Raw genomic sequence first — 21775 nt, 5'->3', positions numbered from 1 at the left:
TGTCTGTGAAGTTTCAGCTCAAAATACCCCATAGATTTTTTTTTATTCATTTTTTTTAACTGCCTATTTTGGGGCACCATTAACTATGCACCGATATATAGGTTGCGGCCCCTTTAATTCTCGTGCTCCCCCTCCCCCGGAGCTCGCGCTTGCCTTGAACAGCATAAACACAGTTTACACAGCTAATATAACCCTCAAAATGGATCTTTACAAGATGTTCGTCATGCATGCTGCATGCATACATCGGATCATGTGAGTATGGTATTTATTTGGATGTTTACATTTGATTCTGAATGAGTTTGAGGCTATGCTGTGTGGCTAAAGCTAACATTACACACTGTTGGAGAGATTTATAAAGAATGAAGTTGTGTTTATGCATTATACAGACTGCAAGTGTTTAAAAATGAAAAGTGATGGCTCTCTTGTCTCCGTGAATACAGTAATAAACGATGGTAACTTTAACCACATTTAACAGTACATTAGCAACATGCTAACAAAACATTTAGAAAGACAATTCATAAATATCACTAAAAATATCATGTTATCATTCATCATGTCAGTTATTATTGCTTCATCTGCCATTTTTCGCTATTGTTCTTGCTTGCTTACCTAGTCTGATGATTCAGCTGTGCACAGATCCAGACGTTCTGCCCTTGTCTAATGGCTTGATCATGGGCTGGCATATGCAAATATTGGGGGTGAACACCCCGACTGTTACGTAACAGTCTGTGTTATGTTGAGATTCGCCTGTTCTTCGGAGGTCTTTTAAACAAATGAGATTTATATAAGGAGGAAACAATGGAGTTTGAAACTCAGTATATGTCTTTTCCATGTACTGAACTCTTGTTATTCAACTATGCCAATATAAATTAGATATTTAATTCTAGGGCACCTTTAAAGGGATAGTTCACCCAAAAATGAAAATTGTTTATCTGCTTACCCCCAGGGCATCCAAAATGTAGATGACTTTGTTTCTTCAGTAGAAAACAAATAATGATTTTTAACTCCAACCGTTGCCGTCTGTCAGTCATATAATGTGTGTCAATGGGAACTCCATCTATTAGAGTAAAAAAAACATGCACAGACAAATCCAAATTAAACCCCACAAACTGATTGTTTTAGGACATCAATGTGTCGTCACACAGGGTTAAATTTGGATTTGTCTGTGCATGTTTTTTTTACTCTTATAGATGGAGTTCCCATTGCCATGTCATGCATTATATGACTGACAGATGGCAACGGTTGGAGTTAAAAATCATAATTTGTGTTCTACTGAAGAAACAAAGTCACCTACATCTTGGATGCCCTGGGGGTAAGTAGATAAAATCAGATTTTTATTTTTGGGTGAACTATCCCTTTAAAGAAATAAGTGTCTAGGTCCAACTTCATACTTAACCTTGAGCTTTTTGAAGCTTTGTTTCAGTAAATGGATGAGGGAGGATGTTTGGGGTCCAAAAGTTATGGTATGTTTTCATAGTACAATAAGCTCTTGTATCTCAAAATAAAAGAAAAAAAAAAAAGTTTAAAGAAAATTATAATGAAAACACATCTTTTTAATCCAGCCATCCATTAGTGCCTGCCTGAAATCAGCTGTTAAAAGACCGCAAAACATGACAATGCACCATCCACCCTTTGGCAGTCTGCTTATGTAGACAGTCAACTTGAGTACAAACCACATCTGATGCTGAAATAAGGAGACCGCAGTAAAGAGCTCCACTAAGCAACCAAACAAAAACACTCACGTGATGTGAACACGACCAGCACCCTTCAACACATTCTTGGAAGGTCATAGGTCATTCAAGCACTCACACGTTTGTTTATGGTTAACAAAAAGACGTGGATAGGAGGTGTGGCTGGGAGGCTGTGGGGATTGACTTTGGAAAACTTCAAAGAGGTGTTGCGATTGCTGGATACTTGAGTAGATATTTCTGATATCCTTAGGCACCGACAGTTCAGGCTGCTTTATCGATTTTAGTAAGAGCTAACCAATTTTATGCTAGCATGGAACCTTTCTAGGTTCCAATTGTGCATTTACATATGTGCTTTAGGGGTTCATTTTGAGGGGCCATTTAATCTGTAAATGGGGTGGTTGATTATGATTTATTTTTACTTTTTTAGCTTTAGTTAGTGTGTAATGTTGCTGTGTGAGCATAAAAAAACTTCTGCAAAGTTGCGACACACAAAGTTCAATGCAAAGGGAGATATTTTCTTTTAAAGATTTCACTGTTTAAGTACTACAATGAGCGTCTTCCTGGGTTAGTGACATCACTAAATCCCCAAATTTACATAAACCCCACCCCCGAGAACACACCACAAAGTGGGTGAGGCCATGTCGGGCTGCTTTAGAGAAGAGGAAGAGTTGTTGTAGTAGAGTGTTGTTGTCATGCCGTCATTTTACAGCGGACTGCTTCACAAACGAGGGTCAATTCAATGCTGGATTTGCACAAAAGATTAACATGACGGCACATGCTAGTCAATGAGATGAATCAACTCCACAGCAACTACATAAATTTATCCACTAACCGTTCAGAAACGTCCAGTTTCATTCTAAATGTTGTAACTTCTTCCTGAGTCTCTCCATCAGTGTCGACTCCGGTTTGAACAATGTAAGGCTGAACACTGTTACTAATAATCGTCATTCTGGCTGCGTGAAATTCTCCAGCTTTGTTGTTGTTGAGCAACCAAAGCAAAAGCTGTTAAAGCTCCGCCCTCTCCTGGAAAGGGAGCCGGGAGCAGTAGCTCATTTGCATTTAAAGGTACACACACAAAATTGGCGTGTTTTTGCTCACACCCAAATAGGGGCAAATTTGACAAGCTATAATAAATGATCTGTGGGGTATTTTGAGCTGAAACTTCACAGACACATTCTGGGGACACCAGAGACTTATATTACATCTTGTGAAAGAGGCATTATAGATCCCCTTTAATATTCATTCATGTTTGGTAGTTTGAGAGCTCTATAGTAAGGTATAGCATTAAAACGTTAGAGGAGGAAATGGATAGACATAGTACTTAATCTTCTCTTTATATTATAACAAAACTTTACTCATACAATGGCTAAACTCCACACTGTGTGGAACAAACAAAAAATATAGTCAAATAAACAACAAAAAATAAGTTTCTCATCAAAAAAAGCATAAATAATATAAAAGACAAACTTTTTCTTACAACAGATACATTCATATGAAATAATATTTTACTACTACAAAAAAATAAATAAGTCATCTAAAGAGTTTTTGCTTTTACTTTTAAAAGTCCTCCCACAAATGGGATCGTTTCAGCCTTTAGGTTTTCCACCATCCTTGCATAAAAGTCATTCTTTCTTTTCATTCAATTTATTTCCATCTTACTTTCCCTCGTCAGTCTTCTCCAGCTCTGTAAGCAGTCAGTTCTGTGTCCACTTCAAGTCACACAATGTCTCTGACCATTCCATCACTGGCCATTTCCTTTTTAAAAATGTGTCCATGTTCCTGTTCCCAATTTCTCTCATGCTCTTTCATGTCTTTAGAGTGTATGCACATTTGATAAGTGTTTTCTGCTATAAATGTGTTCAGATCTCCTGCACTGTAGGCTGGATGAGTTCTCCAGTCAAGCTTCCAGTAGAGATCCAGGCTGTTTTTTCCTTACAGTCCAGATCAGGCAGTCCCAGCCGTTCCCAACACACCACAGGACCCTCTGAGTCTTCATGTTGCACGGGCTGAACTCCTGTCACACACACACAAATAGATAGAAAAAATTTATGCACCAGTATGCAGCAGTCTAGTCAGGTAAAATAATATTGCATGATGGGTAATTTACAGTTTGCCAATGCAGTAATTTCCTGAACAGCAAGAGGAAACACTGACTTTCCTCATTCAGAGGGAGTGCAGAGTGAATCAGAGAGCTCTTTATAGCACTGAAACTCTCTCACCTCTCTGCTGCTCGAGGGTGGACTTTGTTTCCACAGGCAGACAAGGGGAATTCTGGGAAAGGGGTGGAGCCTTGCCCTTCTCCACCTCTTCGGCTGAATCTCTCTCCAGGGAGCTGTTGAGCTGTGGGCTGTCACGTCCATGGCAGCGAGACAAAACAGGGTTGAGGGGCATCATTTCGAGCCCGTCAGGTTGGCGCGCTGCCACGCGGTGCATTAGGGGGAGAGTGCCGCCCGAGAAAGTGCCATTGGTTTTCGTGTAACACCTGTCCACGAAACAAAAACGCAAGACATAAGTGATGGCCACTGCACTGCAAACTTGGATTTTCTTGAACCAAACTTAAAACGAAGCATTTATTTTCAGATATTCTCATGAAAACAAAGCTATAAATGTATATCCTCTTGCCAGTAATTCAAATGTATGAAGCATTTCTTCTCAAATTTTGCATGGACATATTTTTGACTGAAAAGCACCATGAAGCTAGTGCATATGACTTGTGCGCTATATTTCAAGTCTTCTGAGTCCTCTTTTTAGTCTTCTTCTTTTTTGTGTGTGTGTGAGAAAGTGTTATTTTAGTATCAGGGATACGATTATATTTTTTATTAATAGCTTAAATTAGTTTTTATTTTAATTTTTGTTTTAACTTTTAGTTTTAGTTTATTTTAGTAAATCAACAAAACTAAATAAAAATGGCAAATGTTTCCTTGACAAACTAGATTTTTTTTATTTAATTTAACATTTATTTTATTGCAACAAAAATGTTTTTCATTTTGAGATTTGCATTTTCACCATTTAATTAAAATGCATTCTTTTATTTTGCAAAGATCACATTTAACAGTGTTATTAAAGTTAATTTTATCAAAGATTAAGTATTTGATGACGGGAAAGATAATTTAATGTCAAAATATTTTATTTTATATTTCAAAGGTGTTCTTTTGGAGTTTAACAACTCTTGTAACAATATACATTTGTTGTATGGAAAAGAGCAGCATGAGCATTCTTCAAAATTTCTTCTTTTATGTTTCACGAAAGAAATTCACACAGGATGTTTGGTAAGGGGATGTGTAATGACAGCATTTAATTTCTCTATGAATTTCATCTTTACAGTACAGCTTGAGCCTGTGCACCAGCTGTAACTGGCATCTCTGCTATGTTCAATCTGATCGCATCTGAGATCACAGATTTATTTCCGCAAGTCTCTACGCTGCCTGACCAGACTCAACAGCCTGTGTCTCTGTGTGTTTGCACACGCTGATAAGACGGAGAAGCTTCAACGCACACATACTTACACATAAACACATAAACAAACAATACCTGAGAGTATAAATACACACGCAGATAACTAAATGCTCACTCGAGAAGTAATCAAGGATATAAAGTGTGCACAGAGGCACACACATGTTAGTACACTGATATCAGCTCCATTCAGAAGGATTTCCCTCTGCTCCCCCGCTGGCTGTGGCTAAATAAACACTCCGCTCATTAAGACTGTAGCAAGGGTGCGTTCAGTGTAAACTGTTACTGCCGGACACACTAGAGAACACAAACAAGCCTCGTCGAGAGGAGTTGCCATGCGTGTATCTCTGTGTGTGTGTGTGTGTGTGTTTAGCCCAGAACAGAATAAGCTCAGGTCAGGGGTGAAATGAGAAGCAGATGGAACAGATGATTGGTTTGCTGACTGGAGGCATGCTGAGCAAAACATAATTCTGCAGGCATGTAAACACCAAACATTAACAAGCTACTGGGCTTTACTTTTCGAGTATTACATTTCCCTCTCTCTCACCTGTTGTTGTTGCAGAAGTTTTGACAGCTCATGCAGTCCGACGAGTCGTTCTGTGGCAAAGCCGTGTATATTCCTCCTCCCTGCCACAACAAACACAACAAATATAACAAAAGCCATATTTCACTTCTCAATACTCAAACACTACATTTATACATGACTGTTACTTTCATCATCAACACTATACTGTAAGAAAAAAAAAATATAAAATTATATATGTAATGCATTAACTATTATTAACTAGCAATGAGCAATACATTCATTACAGTATTCATTATTCTTTGTTAACATTAATTCATATAAATATACTGTTCATTGTTAGTTCAGATTCATTAACTAATGCTAACAGATACAACTTTTAATTTTTATCAGGTATTAGTAAATGTTGAGATTAACATTACCTGAGATTAAATATTTTTTAATTATTTCATATTAACTAATGTTCACAAATGAAACCTTACGGTAAAGTGTTACCATTCAATATTATTACAATTAAACACTATAGCAATTATTAAAGAACTATTATTTATAATTGAGTATAATTGATGCTGAAAATGCAGCTTTGTATGGAAGAGGATTAGGGCCAAGCAATAATAAAAAAATAAAACCATCTCGAGATTAAAATTGTTAAATTTCGAGAAAAAATAAAATGTTGAGAATAAAGTCATTAAATTACGAGAAAAAACTCGTTAAATTACGAGAACAAATTCGTTAAATTATGAGAAAAATGTCATTATATTTCGAGAAAAAAGTCGAGATAAAATGTTGAGAATAAACTCGTTAAATTACGAGAAAAAAGTTATTAAATTACGAGAACAAATTTTAAATTACGAGAAAAAACTCGTTAAATTTCGAGAAAAAGTCAAGATAAAATGTTGAATAAACTCGTTAAATTACGAGAAAAAACTCGTTAAATTTTGAGAAAAAATTCGAGATAAAATGTTGAGAACAAATTCATTAAATTATGAGAAAAATGTCGTTAAATTTCGAGAAAAAAGTCGAGATAAAATGTTGAGAATAAAGACATTAAATTACGAGAAAAAACTTGTTAAATTACGAGAACAAATTCGTTAAATTATGAGAAAAATGTCGTTAAATTGAGAAAAAAGTCGAGATAAAATGTTGAGAATAAACTCGTTAAATTACGAGAAAAAAAACGTTAAATTACGAGAACAAATTCGTTAAATTATGAGAAAAATGTCATTAAATTTCGAGAAAAAAGTCGAGATAAAATGTTGAGAATAAACTAATTAAATTATGAGAAAAAAGTCGAGATAAAATGTTATCAATAAAAAAAAAAAAAAAAAAAACTTTTTTCTCGTAATTTAACGACTTTAATCTCGAGATGGTTTTATTTTTTTTATTATTGCTTGGCCCTAATCCTCTTCCATAGCTTTGCCATCACAGGAATATATTATATTTTAAAATATATTTAAAAAATACATTTAAATTAGATAAAGACTTTAAATGTTTCACAATATTACCGTTTTTATTTTATTTTTGATCAAGTAAAATTCAGCCTCGGTGAGCATAAGAAACTTCTTTCAAAAACATAAAAAATCGTATTTATTCTAAATTATATATATTTATATAAATATAAACTTTCAGAAAGGAGGAGAAAACCCTTTCAAGGGTTTTTATGCATCCAATCAAACTTGTAATTTCAGTAAATTCATTGGGAAGAGGCCAATTTAGATAGATACCAACATGAATCCTCTAAAACCATGAACATAAATGCACAAAGTAAAAGAAAATATGACCCAGACTATTAAATCTGAGATTACTGCACTATACCATGCTACAATTCTTACTATCCTGCAATACACATTAAAAAGTTTTTTTTTTTTTATGGTTGTAGATGCTGACTGGTCAACATGGCATTCCACAATATAGTGACATTTATGATGCAAAATCATATCACTGCATGGGAACCAAAAAGGCCAACTGAGTCAGGCACATATCTTCTACTCGATTGCCAGAAACTAAATACAACCTCACATGCACAAACATTTACTCACGTTATGAAGGTGATGAGGGTGTGGGTGTTCGTACTCCATGGTGTTGTGGGGCAGAGAGGTGTCATGTGTATGAGGATGCCCAGGAGGGTAGAGGGCTCCCGATCCATTCAGCAAAGCCAGACCATTTGTGGGAGTATATTTGTGGTGTAGGTGATGGCAAGCCTGGGGCATCATGGGAGCGGTGTGTCCACAGCCCGTGTGCACGCTTCCATTCACATGACTGGAGCCAGGCAGTGTGGAATATTCCAGAACATGACCGTTCATCTCCGCAGACTGGTACAGGTAACTTGGAGGGTCGTATTCTACAGAGAATATTTTTACGTTAGTACATTTTTAATGGCTAGTTGAAATATCCTGCTGTGTGACAATGCTAAACTCCGAACCTATTTGTAAATTCTTCTGTAACTATTACACAATACTAGAATTTAAAGGGATAGTTCACCCAAAAATTAAAATTATGCCATGATTTACTCACCGTCAAGCCATTCTAGGTGTCTCCTTTCAGATGAACACAATCGGAGATATATTTTAAAAAGACTCTGTCTCTTCCAAGCTTTATAATGGTAGTGAATGGGGATCGAGATTTCGAAGCCCAAAAAAGTGCATCCATACATCATAAAACTAATGTTAATAAAGGCCTTCTGAAGTGAAGCAATGGTTTTTGTAAGAAAAATATCCATATTTACAACTAAAACTTAAATCTTAAACTAAAATAACTAGCTTCTGTCAGACGACCGTACGTATACTGCACAAGTCAACTTGCGCCACAAGATTCATGACTGGTGTTTTGTTTTGCTCTGCACTTCCATGTTTATCATTACGTCATGTGTCAGGTCAGGGGTTACTCTTCCACCGCAAATCAATGTGTACAGCCGTCTGTCGGAAGCTAGTTATTATAGTTAATAAAGTTTTAAATATGGATATTTTTCTTACAAAAACCCATTTCATCACTTCAGAAGCCCTTTATTAACACCATGGAGCCGTATGGATTATTTTTATGATGGATGGATGCACTTTTCTGGGCTTCAAAATCGTGCCCCCCATTCACTGCCATTATAAAGCTTGGAAGAGCCAGGATATTTTTAAACATATCTCTGATTATGTTCATCCGAAAGAAGAGAGTCATATACACCTAGGATGGCTTGAGGGTGAGTTAATCATGGGGTAATTTTCATTTTGGGCGAACTAACCCTTTAATAATTTTATTCAGCACAACTGATTTCTGAAGGATCATGTGACACTGATGACTGGAGGAATGATGCTGAAAATTCAGCTTTGATCACAGGAATAAATTACAATTTAAAATATATTCACATAATTACTAACAACATTACTGTTTTTACTGTATTTTTGATCAAATAAATGCAGCCTTGATGAGCAGAAGAGACTTATATCAAAAACATTTTAAAAATCTTACTGACCACCAACTTTTGAATGGTGGTGTATATGGACAACAATTTTATTTCAGAAAATGTTGACACTATACAGAAAATATATTAAGAAATTACAGTCAACATGTCAATGTATTGCACCAAAAAATGCTGAAGAAACAACACACGAATATGAAACATAACATAACGCTTTTGCCAGACACACTAGCAGCGAACTGGAGTGTGTGATGAAAGTTAGCAGGACCACTTGTGGCCTATTTCAGGGGGAGGTGTGTCTGTGTCTGTGTTACTACTTATACACACCGCTGTGGCCAGCACTGTTTACTCTGTTACTCAATCTCATTGAGAGAGGAAAAGAGAGAAAAAAAGAGAGAAAGAAAGAAAACTTCAAAGGGCCGGCAGTCGAGAAGAGGCAATGAAAACCAGGCTTGGATCAGGAGGTGGACTCAAACTCAATTTCATAAAGACATTATTGACACAGCATAACCTCTCTTAACCTTACAGAAATACTACATAAACTAAAACAACACAGCGCTGCTGGTCTCATTACTACATATCTAAATATAATAATAGCAGTAGCTGCAAAAGAAAATGATACTTAAAAAAGTAACATGCTCCACCATAAATATATACATCATGAGGAAACAAAATATTGTAATGATTTTTGGACACTACAGTGATGGTTTTCTTAGTAATCATTCAGTACACAGTGGCCCCATAAAGCACACAAAAACTAAGAAGTAAACAGGAAGTGTGGCACTTACTATGAAGACTGTTCTGCTGACGGTTTCTCCACAAGCACATGACGATAAAGACCAGCAGAATGAGCACCATGACGCCCAGAACACAGCCCACGATCAAGTAGAGCAGGCCGCCCGGCTGGCTGGGTGTATCTACAGGGGAAAACCCTGGAGGGGTTATGGGGCGCTGGCTGGGCACACCTGGAGGTTGTCGGGCTGGAGGGAAAGAAAGAGAACAAAGTGAGTTTTGAGGGGATGAAACATCTGGATGTCTTTCAAGAGAATATATCAGAAGCTCTATATTTATTGGTTAATGACTTAGTGGTTTTTTGTTTTGTTTTTTAATTTACAGAAGGAAATAGTGCTTGCCTGGGCAAAAGTTACTGACACAATACTAAATTCCCAACGTATACTTCGTTTTTTTACTCATGCACTACGGTATGCGCATAGTGTGTATGATAAGAATTTCATCAGAAGCACAGTGTGTTTACTTCAACTACTTTAAATAATTGTGTTTAACAGTAGAATTCCAAGTGAAAATGTACATTACCCATGATTCTGAAGAGAAATCTCCACCAATCATGAAAAGCGCTGTGTCCGAAATCGAATACTTCCCTACTATATAGTATGCGAATAAATGCGAATAAATAAATGTCCGAATAAATAGTATTTGAAAAAGAGTTTTCGAAAAGTCCACGGATGACTACTACTTTCACTGATTCGATTCATAAAGCTATGAAGCAGTGTTTTGAAATCGGCCCATCACTATATTGTTGGAAAATCATTATTTTGTTTTTTTTTGTGCACAAAAATATTCCCGTCGTTTTATAATATTAAGGTAGAATTACTGAACTCGCATGAACTGTTTTAAAAATGTACCTTTTATGGATCTTGAGAGAGGAAATGTCATTACTTTGCCTTACTGAGCCATCAGATTTAATCAAAAATATCTTAATTTGTGTTTCGAAGATGAATGAAGGCCTTACGGGTATAGAACGACATGAGGGACATTTCATTTTGGGGTGAACTAACCCTTTATAGGGAATGGGAGATGATACTCTGATTGGTTTATTGCACGTTACGCCCAAAACACAACCATTAAGAGAACAGGTACAACCCTTTTGAACCATGCTTCTGGTGCGGAGACCATTTTTTCCATCGTTAAACTAGCAAAAGTGGATTCAGACATGCCCTAAGTGCACCTGCGTCATGCACTTCAAACCATGCGCTTAGATTGTTAAAATAGGGCCCAAAATACGTTGTTTCTATATAAATAATTAACACCTTTAAATCAATATTTTTATATTTTTCCATCATTTTTAATTTTATTATATTATTTGCAATGCTTAATTGGATTGTCGATCTTTTACCCATTAAAGCCGTTAAAAACCTTTGTCTTTTTGTTCAGTTTCGTAATGTTGTGATTCTCCTCGTAGCTGGTTGGTTTGATTAATGGCTTATAGCACAGAAAACAAATCCCTATGTGAAAAATGAATGAGAAAAAATACTGCACTCCTTAGTAGCTTAGGGTGCTCTGAGTGGTTGCTAAGGTATTGTTAACCTGCTATAGACCTTATGTAGCCCCGCCCCTTTTCGGAGCTACGCTTGTTGTGTGTTCTGTCTTCCGATTTGTATTTCCACAGCATGAAGGTAAGATCTTACAGATTTATGAATGAACTGTTTATTTAAAATCTTCCCAGTTTACTGACATTGTTACGACATCCGCTTCAAACATTATAATGCTCATGATTACTTTTGTTAACTCTACAATAAGTAAATCCACTTCACCAGCTAATTACTGTTGAGCTACCACAAAAACGGAAGTTCAAAGACAATATTCTAAAGATGGCTGCACGCTTGTATCACATAAGGTCTATAGTTTGCACATTGCTATGCATTGCTAAGTGTTCTAGGTGGTTGCTAGAGTATTTGTAGTGATTTACTATATGATTTCTTTGGTGTTATAAGTGGTTTCTAAATCACAAGAAAGCCCAAGTCTCTATAATAGTCTATGGATTTTCTTCCCATTTATCGTGCACAAATTGCTTAGAACAGAGCATCTCTCCTCAATAAGCTGCACAATTTGATGTATCATTCATGTCTGTAGAACTAATGGGGCGGGGAAAAACGATGTACCATTAAATACTAATGCTTTAATACTTAGGATTAGGGGTTTGTTCATATCTCTAACCCCAAGTATAAGCAATAATAAAGCACCACTAACAAGTGCTGGCATATAACAATGTATCTGTTGTCAGTCTTAAAGTTTGTGGTAGCAGCAGGTCTGTTTGCACTCCATGATTTTTATTTGCTCTGGCTGTGAATGACGCTCTGGTTTGATTTCAACAGTGTTGCATTAAGGCCAGTTATCAGTGAATGATGTCAAGTAGACGCCGCACAATGTCTCTCTTTGTCTAGCTACTAATAAAACGATAGCTCGCTTTCCTCTATCATTACCACAGGGGCTTTATGGGTTCCTGTCTACATGTTAAGTATAGCATTCCTGTGACAGTATTTCAGCCTCTCACCTTTAGTCTCGCAGATCATTACGTTACTATATTCGCTCTCGCCACCGTCGTTAAAGCACTGCATCTTGATGTCATAGGACGTCTCAGGTTGGAGTTGACCAATCATATGCCAGTATTTGAAGCCTAAGGGAAGAAGGCGGGAAAAGGAAGGCAATGAGAGTGACTACTGAATGAGAAGGGCTTTTCTCAAAGGATGTGTTGTTCTCTCCAAACCACAATTCATTTGCTCAATCTCATTTTCTCTCTTACACACACACACTCTCGCACTTTCATTCTCACAGTGTCCCAGAAGGATTCAGACAGTTGCTTTGCTGCAGACAGGCTCCTTATAAGGCAGCTTAACGTTTGTTCTGGCCTGGCTCCAGTATTCCCACTGAACATACTCAGGGCCCTGTGTACACACACACACACACACACACACAGATCGTAGCAGCCGCTCGCCACAGTCTCTCACACACGTACGCTGAGATCCAGCTCTCTAATTACAGTTTGTGCCACAATATTTTATTTGTGTAACTCACTTCTCTTTTTAAGGCAGTAAAGGCATACTGTTCACTAAACGACCTGCATTATAAAAAGAGTAAAACACAAAACTTTTTATTTTAAAGTTTTTGAAGTGTCGAAAGGTCATTCGGTTTAACCGTCCAAAGGCCAATACGGTCATTTAATTTGTGATTAAAATATCTTAAAATGTAATAAATGTATGTATTTTTTTATTCTGGCATGATTTTATAACATCATATATCAACATAGAGTAAAATGGCATTAAAATTATGTATAGAAGTCATTGCTTTGTTATGAGAAAGAATGTCCGGGAAAATGAATTTCATTGATGTCATTCGGAGTAACCAATATAAATGGACTATTTTGGATCAAGTCATGCGGTCAGTATCATGTGACAAGATGTCATTCGGACTCCTGCAAAGGACCACATGGTCATGAAGCAAAATAACTAACTCTCTTTAAACTATTTGAAAAATTCATGTTTTCACTTGCTCATACGCATGTACCGGAACATCAGGTCATTCGGTACAACCGCTATAAAACATGGAAAATGTTGTAATATTTTAAAAACTTGTACTACATATAAAATGTTTAATCGTCCATTTGCTTGCTAGCTAGATATCAGCCTGTTAGCATTGTTCAAAAATATCGTCATTTGGTATAACCAAAAGTGTCATTCGGTAAAACCAAAATATTGGTTAAACCAAAAGACTTTTTTGGTGACAAATTTTGTCCATTTTGTAAAAAATGACAAAAGCTATGTTTATTGATTGATGGCTGAGAACTTTCAGATTATTCAAGCAAAATGGGTTGCAAACAACATTTCACATTCACGTTTGACTTTAAGACCAACAATCCGTAGGACACACTCCTGAGATACTTCTGTAAAAGCTAAGACTTATGAGGTCATCTTATCTGCCCAGCGTGTTTCTGACAGCTTGTTGTTTGGATGGACGAGGGGTGGCTTGAGGGGCCAATGTGAACAGAGAGAAAGGGGTAAAAAGTAAAAATAGGAGGCGGAGGAGAGGCGACGGCAGTTAACATTCCTCTCAGAAACTCGAATCCTTCTCTGAGCGGTCAGTGTTGGGTTTCAGTTCAGGTCCATTAGTGTGGCAGCCATTTATTAAAAACACATTTTACACTGACTCATTACTCTGAGCGCAGGAATCACAACACATCAATCAACAGATTACGCTTTCCTTGTCCCTCCCCCTCTGAGAGAGAATATACATTACACACTCATACTACACGGCTCTCTGCAATGCTTCATTTTGATTGGTCAATCGTAGCACTTATCTGTCAAATATTTGTGCGTAATGACTACTAAACTGTATAACTGACCGTTGTCTCAGGCAATGGATTTCCTGTTTAGAGTGTAACAGTCAGATTCCAGAAGTAAAAACTCCATTTTCTCAACAGGGATTTGTAACAGAATGTTTAAAGTCAGACCAGTTGGGAATTTGCGAGTTCAGAGGTTGTTAATTGATGGTATTAGCTTTTGTTCAAGCCATTGGTCCACATTATTTCAACTAATTATAAAATTAATCGTATTTAAAAGTGCAATTCATGGTGAAAAACTACAATAACCATGATGCTGTATAGAAAATTCCACCAATCAGAGTCGCAGGGAGCAAATTAAGCTAAAAAAGCTCTTTAGCTCCGCCCACTCCCATGAAGCACTGTGAATTAATTTGTGTGTGTATATATTATATATATATATATATATAATATATATATATATATATATATATATATATATATATATATATATATATATATATATATATATATATATATATATATATATATATATATATATATATGAATATTTTTCAATGAACTTAAAATATATATAAATGTAAAATATATATAGATATGATGATTTCATCATCATCATTCGCAATGCTTCATGGGATTTTAGTTCTTTCCATCACTAAAGCCGTCAAGTACACAGCCTTGTACCTCAGTCTTTTTGTCTGATTATCACATTTTTTTGCTTCAAATAAGTTGGGAATGTTGCGATTCACCTCATAGCTTGATGGTTTGGTTCATGGCTTATAACACTTTCATAAAGGCTTTCTTTTTTTAAAATACCTATGGGAAAAATTAATGGAAAAAATAGTTCCAAAAATACTTTCTAATGAACGCTCCTGAAAAAGTGGGTGGGCACAAATGCATTCTACATCTGTGTTTGTTTCATGTTCTTTGAAGAGTCTTTCTTCTCACATAATGAAATTTCAATATTTCATGTCCATTTATTTATTTATTGTGCAAAGAGCCGTGTAATAAGAGCAACAACAGAGCAAAAACAGACACCAGGATCTCACCTTCCACAACATCTCTCTTATAGTCACTGTCATTGTCGCTGTCTGTTGGCCGATAGTAGATGTAGAATCCCTGGATGGGGGTGTTGTTATTGATGGAGGGAGTGTACTATGAAAGAGAGTGAAAGAAAAAGCAAATTATATATTTTTTTGTTTCCTCAATATACACTCGCTAACGATTATGCCATCAAAGATAAGAACCTAACTAAAAGGTTAACTAGAATCAAGACACATCCTGCTTTACTTAAAGAGTGCATACTGTATACATGTGCATCATTTCATTCTCTGAAGTCTACTGATAATGTTAGTCATGGTTTCTTGCACCAAAATCAGCAGTAATTTAGTTTTAAATGACTATTTTCTCTGACCCTTAGAATTACATTTTTTAATAAGACTTATAGACATCAGTGACATTTGTTATGATTTGGTAACCATTTAGCTCATCTTTTAGAGTTAGTTTATCCAAAAATAAAATTTCTGTTTTTATTTATTCACCCTCATGCTGTTCCAAACATGCCTGACTATTTCTTTCAAGGAAATGAAAAAGTTTGCCCATGGTGCTTTCTTCCATACAATAAAAGTGAATGGGAAAGAATGCTACAAAAAGCATCTTTAAAATACCAGAATGAAGGGGTCAGAGGTGGCAATGTCTATTAGTTTCTTCAAAAAGTTCACCCAAAAATGAAAATTCTGTTATCATTTACTCACCCTCATGTCATTCTAAACCCGTAAGACTTTCGTTCTTCTTTGGAACACTAATAAAGATATTTTAAATGAAATCTTGAGAGATTTCTGTTCCTCCATTGACAGTCTACGCAACTACAACTTTGACGCTTCAAAAAGTTCATAAAGAGATTGTAAAACTAATCCATATTAATTGAGCAGTTTAGTCCACATTTTCTGAAGAGACACAATCGCTTTATATGATGAACAGATTTTATGCACATACACAAGTTGATTTTCTGATCATATTTTTTTTCCAAGCACATTTTACCAATTCAAATCCACATCAATCTTAATAACTACTATTAATATTGTTTTTAATCATTTATAAGTGATATATAATTGTTCATGAAGGCTGGAAATGAAAAATGCCCTATATTCAGGTGTGCAGAATTATTAGGCAGGTTTTCTTTTACAGATAAAATGAGCCAAAAAAGAGATTTAACTCAGACTGAAAAGTCAAAAATTATTAAATACTCATGAGAAGGACGCAATACTAATGTAATACTAGAAATTGCAAAGTTAAAGCATGACCATTGGACAGTGAAATGCTCATTGGGTCAGCGGGGTCATACAAAAACAGCTGGAGAAGAAAAGACACGTTAACTGCAAAATAATTAAGAATTAAGGTGAAGAATTAAGTGTGAAACCATCAGGAACCCTTTAGTCTCCAGCGCCACCATTTCCCAGTACTGAAACCTACCTGGAGTCTTCAGAAGTGTGAGGTGTCAGGATCTCAGAGACTTAGGTTAGCTAAAGAATCCTAAAAAAATCTCTGCAAGATGGACATTTCAGGATAAGAGATGGACTAAAAGTGAACTCCCACACCTTACTGCCAGATTCTGGAAGATAAATTCTTCAAACAGTGGTACAAGAGGATGTGGTGCTGGTCCTTCAGGAGTCACTCTCAAGCTGTCTGTCTATAAGGCCTATAAAAACCCAGTCTTCATGTATTTTATAACACTTCAGCTTGTGATTCTTATTAAGAGCAGGTCGCTTTTTAGGATTCTTCACCTAACCTAAGTCTCTGAGATCCTGACACCTCACACTTCTGAAGACTCCATTTCACTGTCCAATGGTCATGCTTTAACTTTGCAATTTCTAGTATTACATTAGTATTGCGTCCTTCTCATGAGTATTTAATAATTTTTTACTTTTCAGTCTGAGTTAAATCTCTTTTTTGGCTCATTTTATCTGTAAAAGAAAACCTGCCTAATAATTCTGCACACCTGAATATAGGGCATTTTTCATTTCCAGCCTTCATGAACAATTATATATCACTTATAAATGATTAAAAACAATATTAATAGTAGTTATTAAGATTGATGTGGATTGGAATTGGTAAAATGTGCTTGGAAAAAAAATATGATCAGAAAATCAACTTGCCTAATAATTCTGCACACAGTGTATAAACACTGATCATGAACATAAACAGCTCAACCGTACTTGCTTGATGCGTGAAAACAAACCTCACTGGTTCTTGCGGAAGCTCAAATGTGCTGCATAACACACGAGAATGAACCTCATTGGTTTTCGCACATCAAACAAACATGCTTGAGCTTCCGTTTACCGTATCTGATGTGTGCATTTATGAATGTTTATATGTGAATAAAAAGCTTAAATTCAGTCTGTTCATCATATAAACCAATTGAGTCTCTTCAGAAAATATGGACTAAACCACTCAATTCATATAGATTAGTTTTAAAATCTCTTTATGAACTTTTTGAATCATCAAAGTGGTAGTTGCATAGGCTGTCAATGGAGGGACAGAAATCTCTCAGATTTCCTTTAAAAATATCTTCATTTTGTTCCGAAGATAAACGAAAGCCTTACGGGTTTGGAACGACATGAGGGTGAGTAAATGATGAGAGAATTTTCATTTTTGGGTGAACTAACTCTGGATTCAATCCAGATTTTCAGTCAATAATGACATAGATTTTACTTTTGTATGACTTCAGAAGACGTGGAATATATTGCAGATGTTCAATACATTTAAGATGTCATTTTGAACCTTGAAATCTTCAAAAACAAGTCAGTGTACTGTAAAGAACGACCAGTTAATTGCTCAAATTGACTTCTTTTTCCACAAGAGAAAGTCAAATGGGTTAGGAATAACAAAGATGAGTAAATTCCAAAACGTTGTTTACTCCTACTACTCCTTTAAGACACATCAAACCTTTTCTTTCTCATGCATGTCTTCTAAAAATAGCTCATCTCACTCATTCCGTTCCACTCGTTACAGCTGGATAAGGCCTCCTAATCTGTACTGAACTCACCCACACACACACACACACACACACACACTTTTTCCAGCAAATCTCCACCAGGTTCTGCCAATTACAAGCCTGATTGGGCATTCTGGGGTGTTTTCTCAGGGGCTGATGGGAAAAACTACATCACAGCGCCTGGAAAAGTGCACGCACAAACACTCTGCAAACGTGCTGAAAAACACTTCAACACAACTGGCACCCCAGAGAAGGACAAACCAGGGAGGGCTTGTTGTGGGTGAGCTTGTTATGTGGTTAGCTCTGGACAGTTTTTACACTCTCATTTTCGAATTAAGCATGTAATGTGAGTATAATTAAATTGGCCATTAGATACAAAAGGCATATGTCTAAAACATTAACACACACACACTAGTATAAACCCCTGAGCTGCTAATGTGAGGTTCAGCGTTATTCCTTCAACAAGCCCGAAACAGAAACAACTTTTGTTTGTACAAGTGGCGAGACCCTTTTAAAGATTAATGTGCTAATAATACACATACAGAAGCATGGAATGATAGAAAAACTCATAGTTTATTCAGTGATGAGTTATTGAGTGCCTGACAGAAACTGTTCCAAAACCTACTGAGCCGCCTTGCTGTCTACTGCCTCTATAGGCAGCTGTGCATTGCATTCGTGTGCGTGTTCACAAGAATACTCACAGTCCAGCGTAACATTATCTGAGTATCACTGACAGCGTCAGTGGAAGAGATGTGTGGGCCAGCGACCGGACGGTTTGAGACGGGTGGATTCGACAGTGACACCTGGTATGGCTTGGAGGTGGCGCTAGCAGGGCTTTCACCATAGTTATTCATGGCAATGACACGGAAACGGTACGTGGAACCTGTCATGAAAACATTTATTCAACCAAACAAGATTTTTAGATATTTGTACATACATTTATGATAAACCACTTTTTTACAGATTTGGATGTTTTTCTCAGGTTTATGTGTATGTCCGTATAACAACATTTACACACAGACACAGTTTTTAATTTTCTAGCCAATGAAAAATACTATAACTAGAAGTATTGTATTAATATATTAACCTCACCTGCTTCCAGGTTCCGCACTTCCACAGACAGTTTAAGTGGTGAGATATTATCGGCCGCGACGATCCAGTCACCACTGCGGACTTGCTTCTTGTACTCCACTCGAAAGGCCGTGATTGGAGAGCCACCATTGGCTCGTGGGATCCACGTGACATAAACAGAGCTTTCTGTCGCCATAGAGATAGTTGGGCGATCTGGGGCCTCGGGAACTTTGGGATGAAACCAACCAATCAGAAGTTTGGAAAAGGTAAATGCAATCTAAACCCTAATTATTCTGTTTTCCAAAAATAAACAGCAGCTTTTATGTCAAGTGCAAAATGTAACCTCAACATCCATCAGTGGAAAGACCAAAAGAGCAGACAAAGATAAAATAAACCAACACGCACAACAGACCGACAGCATGCCAGAGTCAATTGAGTACTTACTGAATGGGCTCTGAGCCATAGACACAGAGACGCAAGCAGAGAGAGAAAGACAGAGCAAAATTTATGTCGCAAATAACAGTGGGCCTGAACACATTACACACACACACACACACACACACACACTCAAATGCTAATTAGAGAAATACATCTCACACATCTGTGAATACCAGTGCATTTTATAAGAATACTTCACCCAAAATGACTCTGTCATCATTTACTTGCCCTCAGGTCGTATTTTGTCATGAAACTTTGAAGAACCTTTATGCACTCTTATTATAATAACATATATTGTATTAAGTCAAAACCCAGAAGACTAATTCACCACGGGTTGCCTCAAGATTTTCCTATGGGGTTTTATAATGGGGGTTTTCAGTAAAATAATGCCTGTGGTAAACATAACTTAGACATTTTGTTTTACAACAGACACTGCACTCAATCACACCCCAAACATTCTTATCTAGTTACTTATTAGAAACATACGTTTTCAAAAATAAACATAACTGCATAAAATTTGCGTTTTCGGTATGGGTGTAATTTGTAGAACAAAACATCAAAGTATTGTCAAGTTATGTTTACCACAGGCTTTATTTTAATCCTAAAATGAAAACACCATTATAAAACCCCATAGGAAATTCTTAAGGGATCCAGGGGTGAATTAGTCTTCCAGGTTTTGACGTCACACCTGCACCACTCTATTGACCATAAAGCTATTTTATGGCTACAGAAGATTAAAAATTAAAAAACAGGTTGTGTAAACAGTGCTTTTTTGTCTTTTTTTTTTGGAGCTCAACAGACCCAAAAAAGCAGCATGAACATTCTTCAAAATATCTTTATGTTTTACAGAAGACACATATGACAGGATTTAAATTTTTTTTCAAGTACATCAGGGTTTTGGGATGTCCTCTTACCTCTGTCATGTATGACCACTCCATAATAAGTGTTAGTGGTTTTATCTTCCAAGGTTTTCTCTGGAAGAGACACAATTGGAGCCTTGGAGGGGTTCTTATTGGGGGAACTTCTCTCTGAGAGGGAGAAAAAGAAAAAAAAATTGATTCTTAATGTTAATACAGCATGATCACTAAGATTTCTAATATAAAACCTTTCAAAAGTTAGATGTTTTTGTAAAGAGGTCTTGTATGCTCACTAAGGCTACATTTATGTGCCCAGAAATACAGTAAAAACAGTAACATTGTGAATAACCGTTTTCTAGTTTAATATATGTATTTATAATATATTTTGTAAATTATTCCTGTAATGGCAAAGCTCACGTCCAACATGCTGATTTGGTAAGCAAGAAAACTATTATTAAAGGGAGAGTTCACCCAAAAATGTATATTATCCCATGATTTACTCACCCTCAAGCCATCCTAGTTGTATATGACTTCTGTATATGACTATGACTTTTCTTTCATACTAACACAATTGGAGTAATATATATATAAAAAAAATATCCTTGCTCTTCCAATCTTTTTAATGTTAGTGAATAGCGCTCCTGATTTTGAAGTCCAGAAAAGTGCATACATCCATCATAAAAGTAATCGACTCCAGGAGGTTAATAAAGGCCTTCTGAAGCAAAATAAGAAAAATATCCACATTTAAAACTTCGTAAACTAAAATAGCTAGTTTCTGGAAGATAGCTGACTCCAATTGACTTGCACCAAAAGAGAAACTTCTGAAGCAATATATGACTCAGGATGTAGGAGTTTCGTAAACTTAGACGCCTCTACAATTCAAACTAATTCGTGACCAGTGTTTTATTTTGCTCTATCCTCTGCGCTTCAGCATTTGTCATGTGTCAGGTCAGAGGTTACTCTCTCAGCGTAAATTGATTTGCGTAGACCCTCTGAAGCTACTTATTTTAGTATATAAAGATTTAAATATCGATATTTTTAAAATCAGGAGCGCCATTCACTCGCATAAAGTTTGGAAGAGCTGGAATATTTTATATTATAACTCCGACAGTGTTCGTATGAGAGAAGATAGTCATATACACCTAGGATGGCTTTAGGGTGAGTAAATCATGGGATAATTTTCAGTTTTGGGTGAACTATCCCTTTATTAAATCGTCTTATTATTATCAAAGGTGAAAACAGTTGTGCTGCTTAATATTCTTTTGGAA

The 21775-nt window shown here is 36.3% G+C and overlaps 1 protein-coding gene across 1 annotated transcript in view; it reads right to left on the bottom strand.

Annotated features, from left to right (window-relative positions):
• Positions 1-3017: 3017 nt before the first annotated feature.
• The window catches only part of cdon (cell adhesion associated, oncogene regulated), a 46147-nt gene continuing 27389 nt past the window's right edge, over positions 3018-21775 (bottom strand). The window contains exons 10-19 of the mRNA XM_067389714.1: positions 20565-20678; positions 19234-19440; positions 18843-19024; positions 15197-15302; positions 12366-12488; positions 9862-10053; positions 7707-8008; positions 5692-5771; positions 3911-4173; positions 3018-3705 (exon numbers count right to left, since the gene is read on the bottom strand). Coding sequence (XP_067245815.1) covers positions 3551-3705; positions 3911-4173; positions 5692-5771; positions 7707-8008; positions 9862-10053; positions 12366-12488; positions 15197-15302; positions 18843-19024; positions 19234-19440; positions 20565-20678 — 1724 coding nt within the window. The 3' untranslated portion in view covers positions 3018-3550. The remainder of the gene's footprint in view (positions 3706-3910; positions 4174-5691; positions 5772-7706; positions 8009-9861; positions 10054-12365; positions 12489-15196; positions 15303-18842; positions 19025-19233; positions 19441-20564; positions 20679-21775) is intronic.

The sequence above is a fragment of the Chanodichthys erythropterus genome, chromosome 7 (genome assembly GCF_024489055.1).
Source record: "Chanodichthys erythropterus isolate Z2021 chromosome 7, ASM2448905v1, whole genome shotgun sequence".
Taxonomy (NCBI): Eukaryota; Metazoa; Chordata; class Actinopteri; order Cypriniformes; family Xenocyprididae; genus Chanodichthys; species Chanodichthys erythropterus.
The sequence above is the reverse complement of the archived record's forward strand: the minus strand, read 5'-3'. Positions and strand labels throughout refer to the sequence as shown.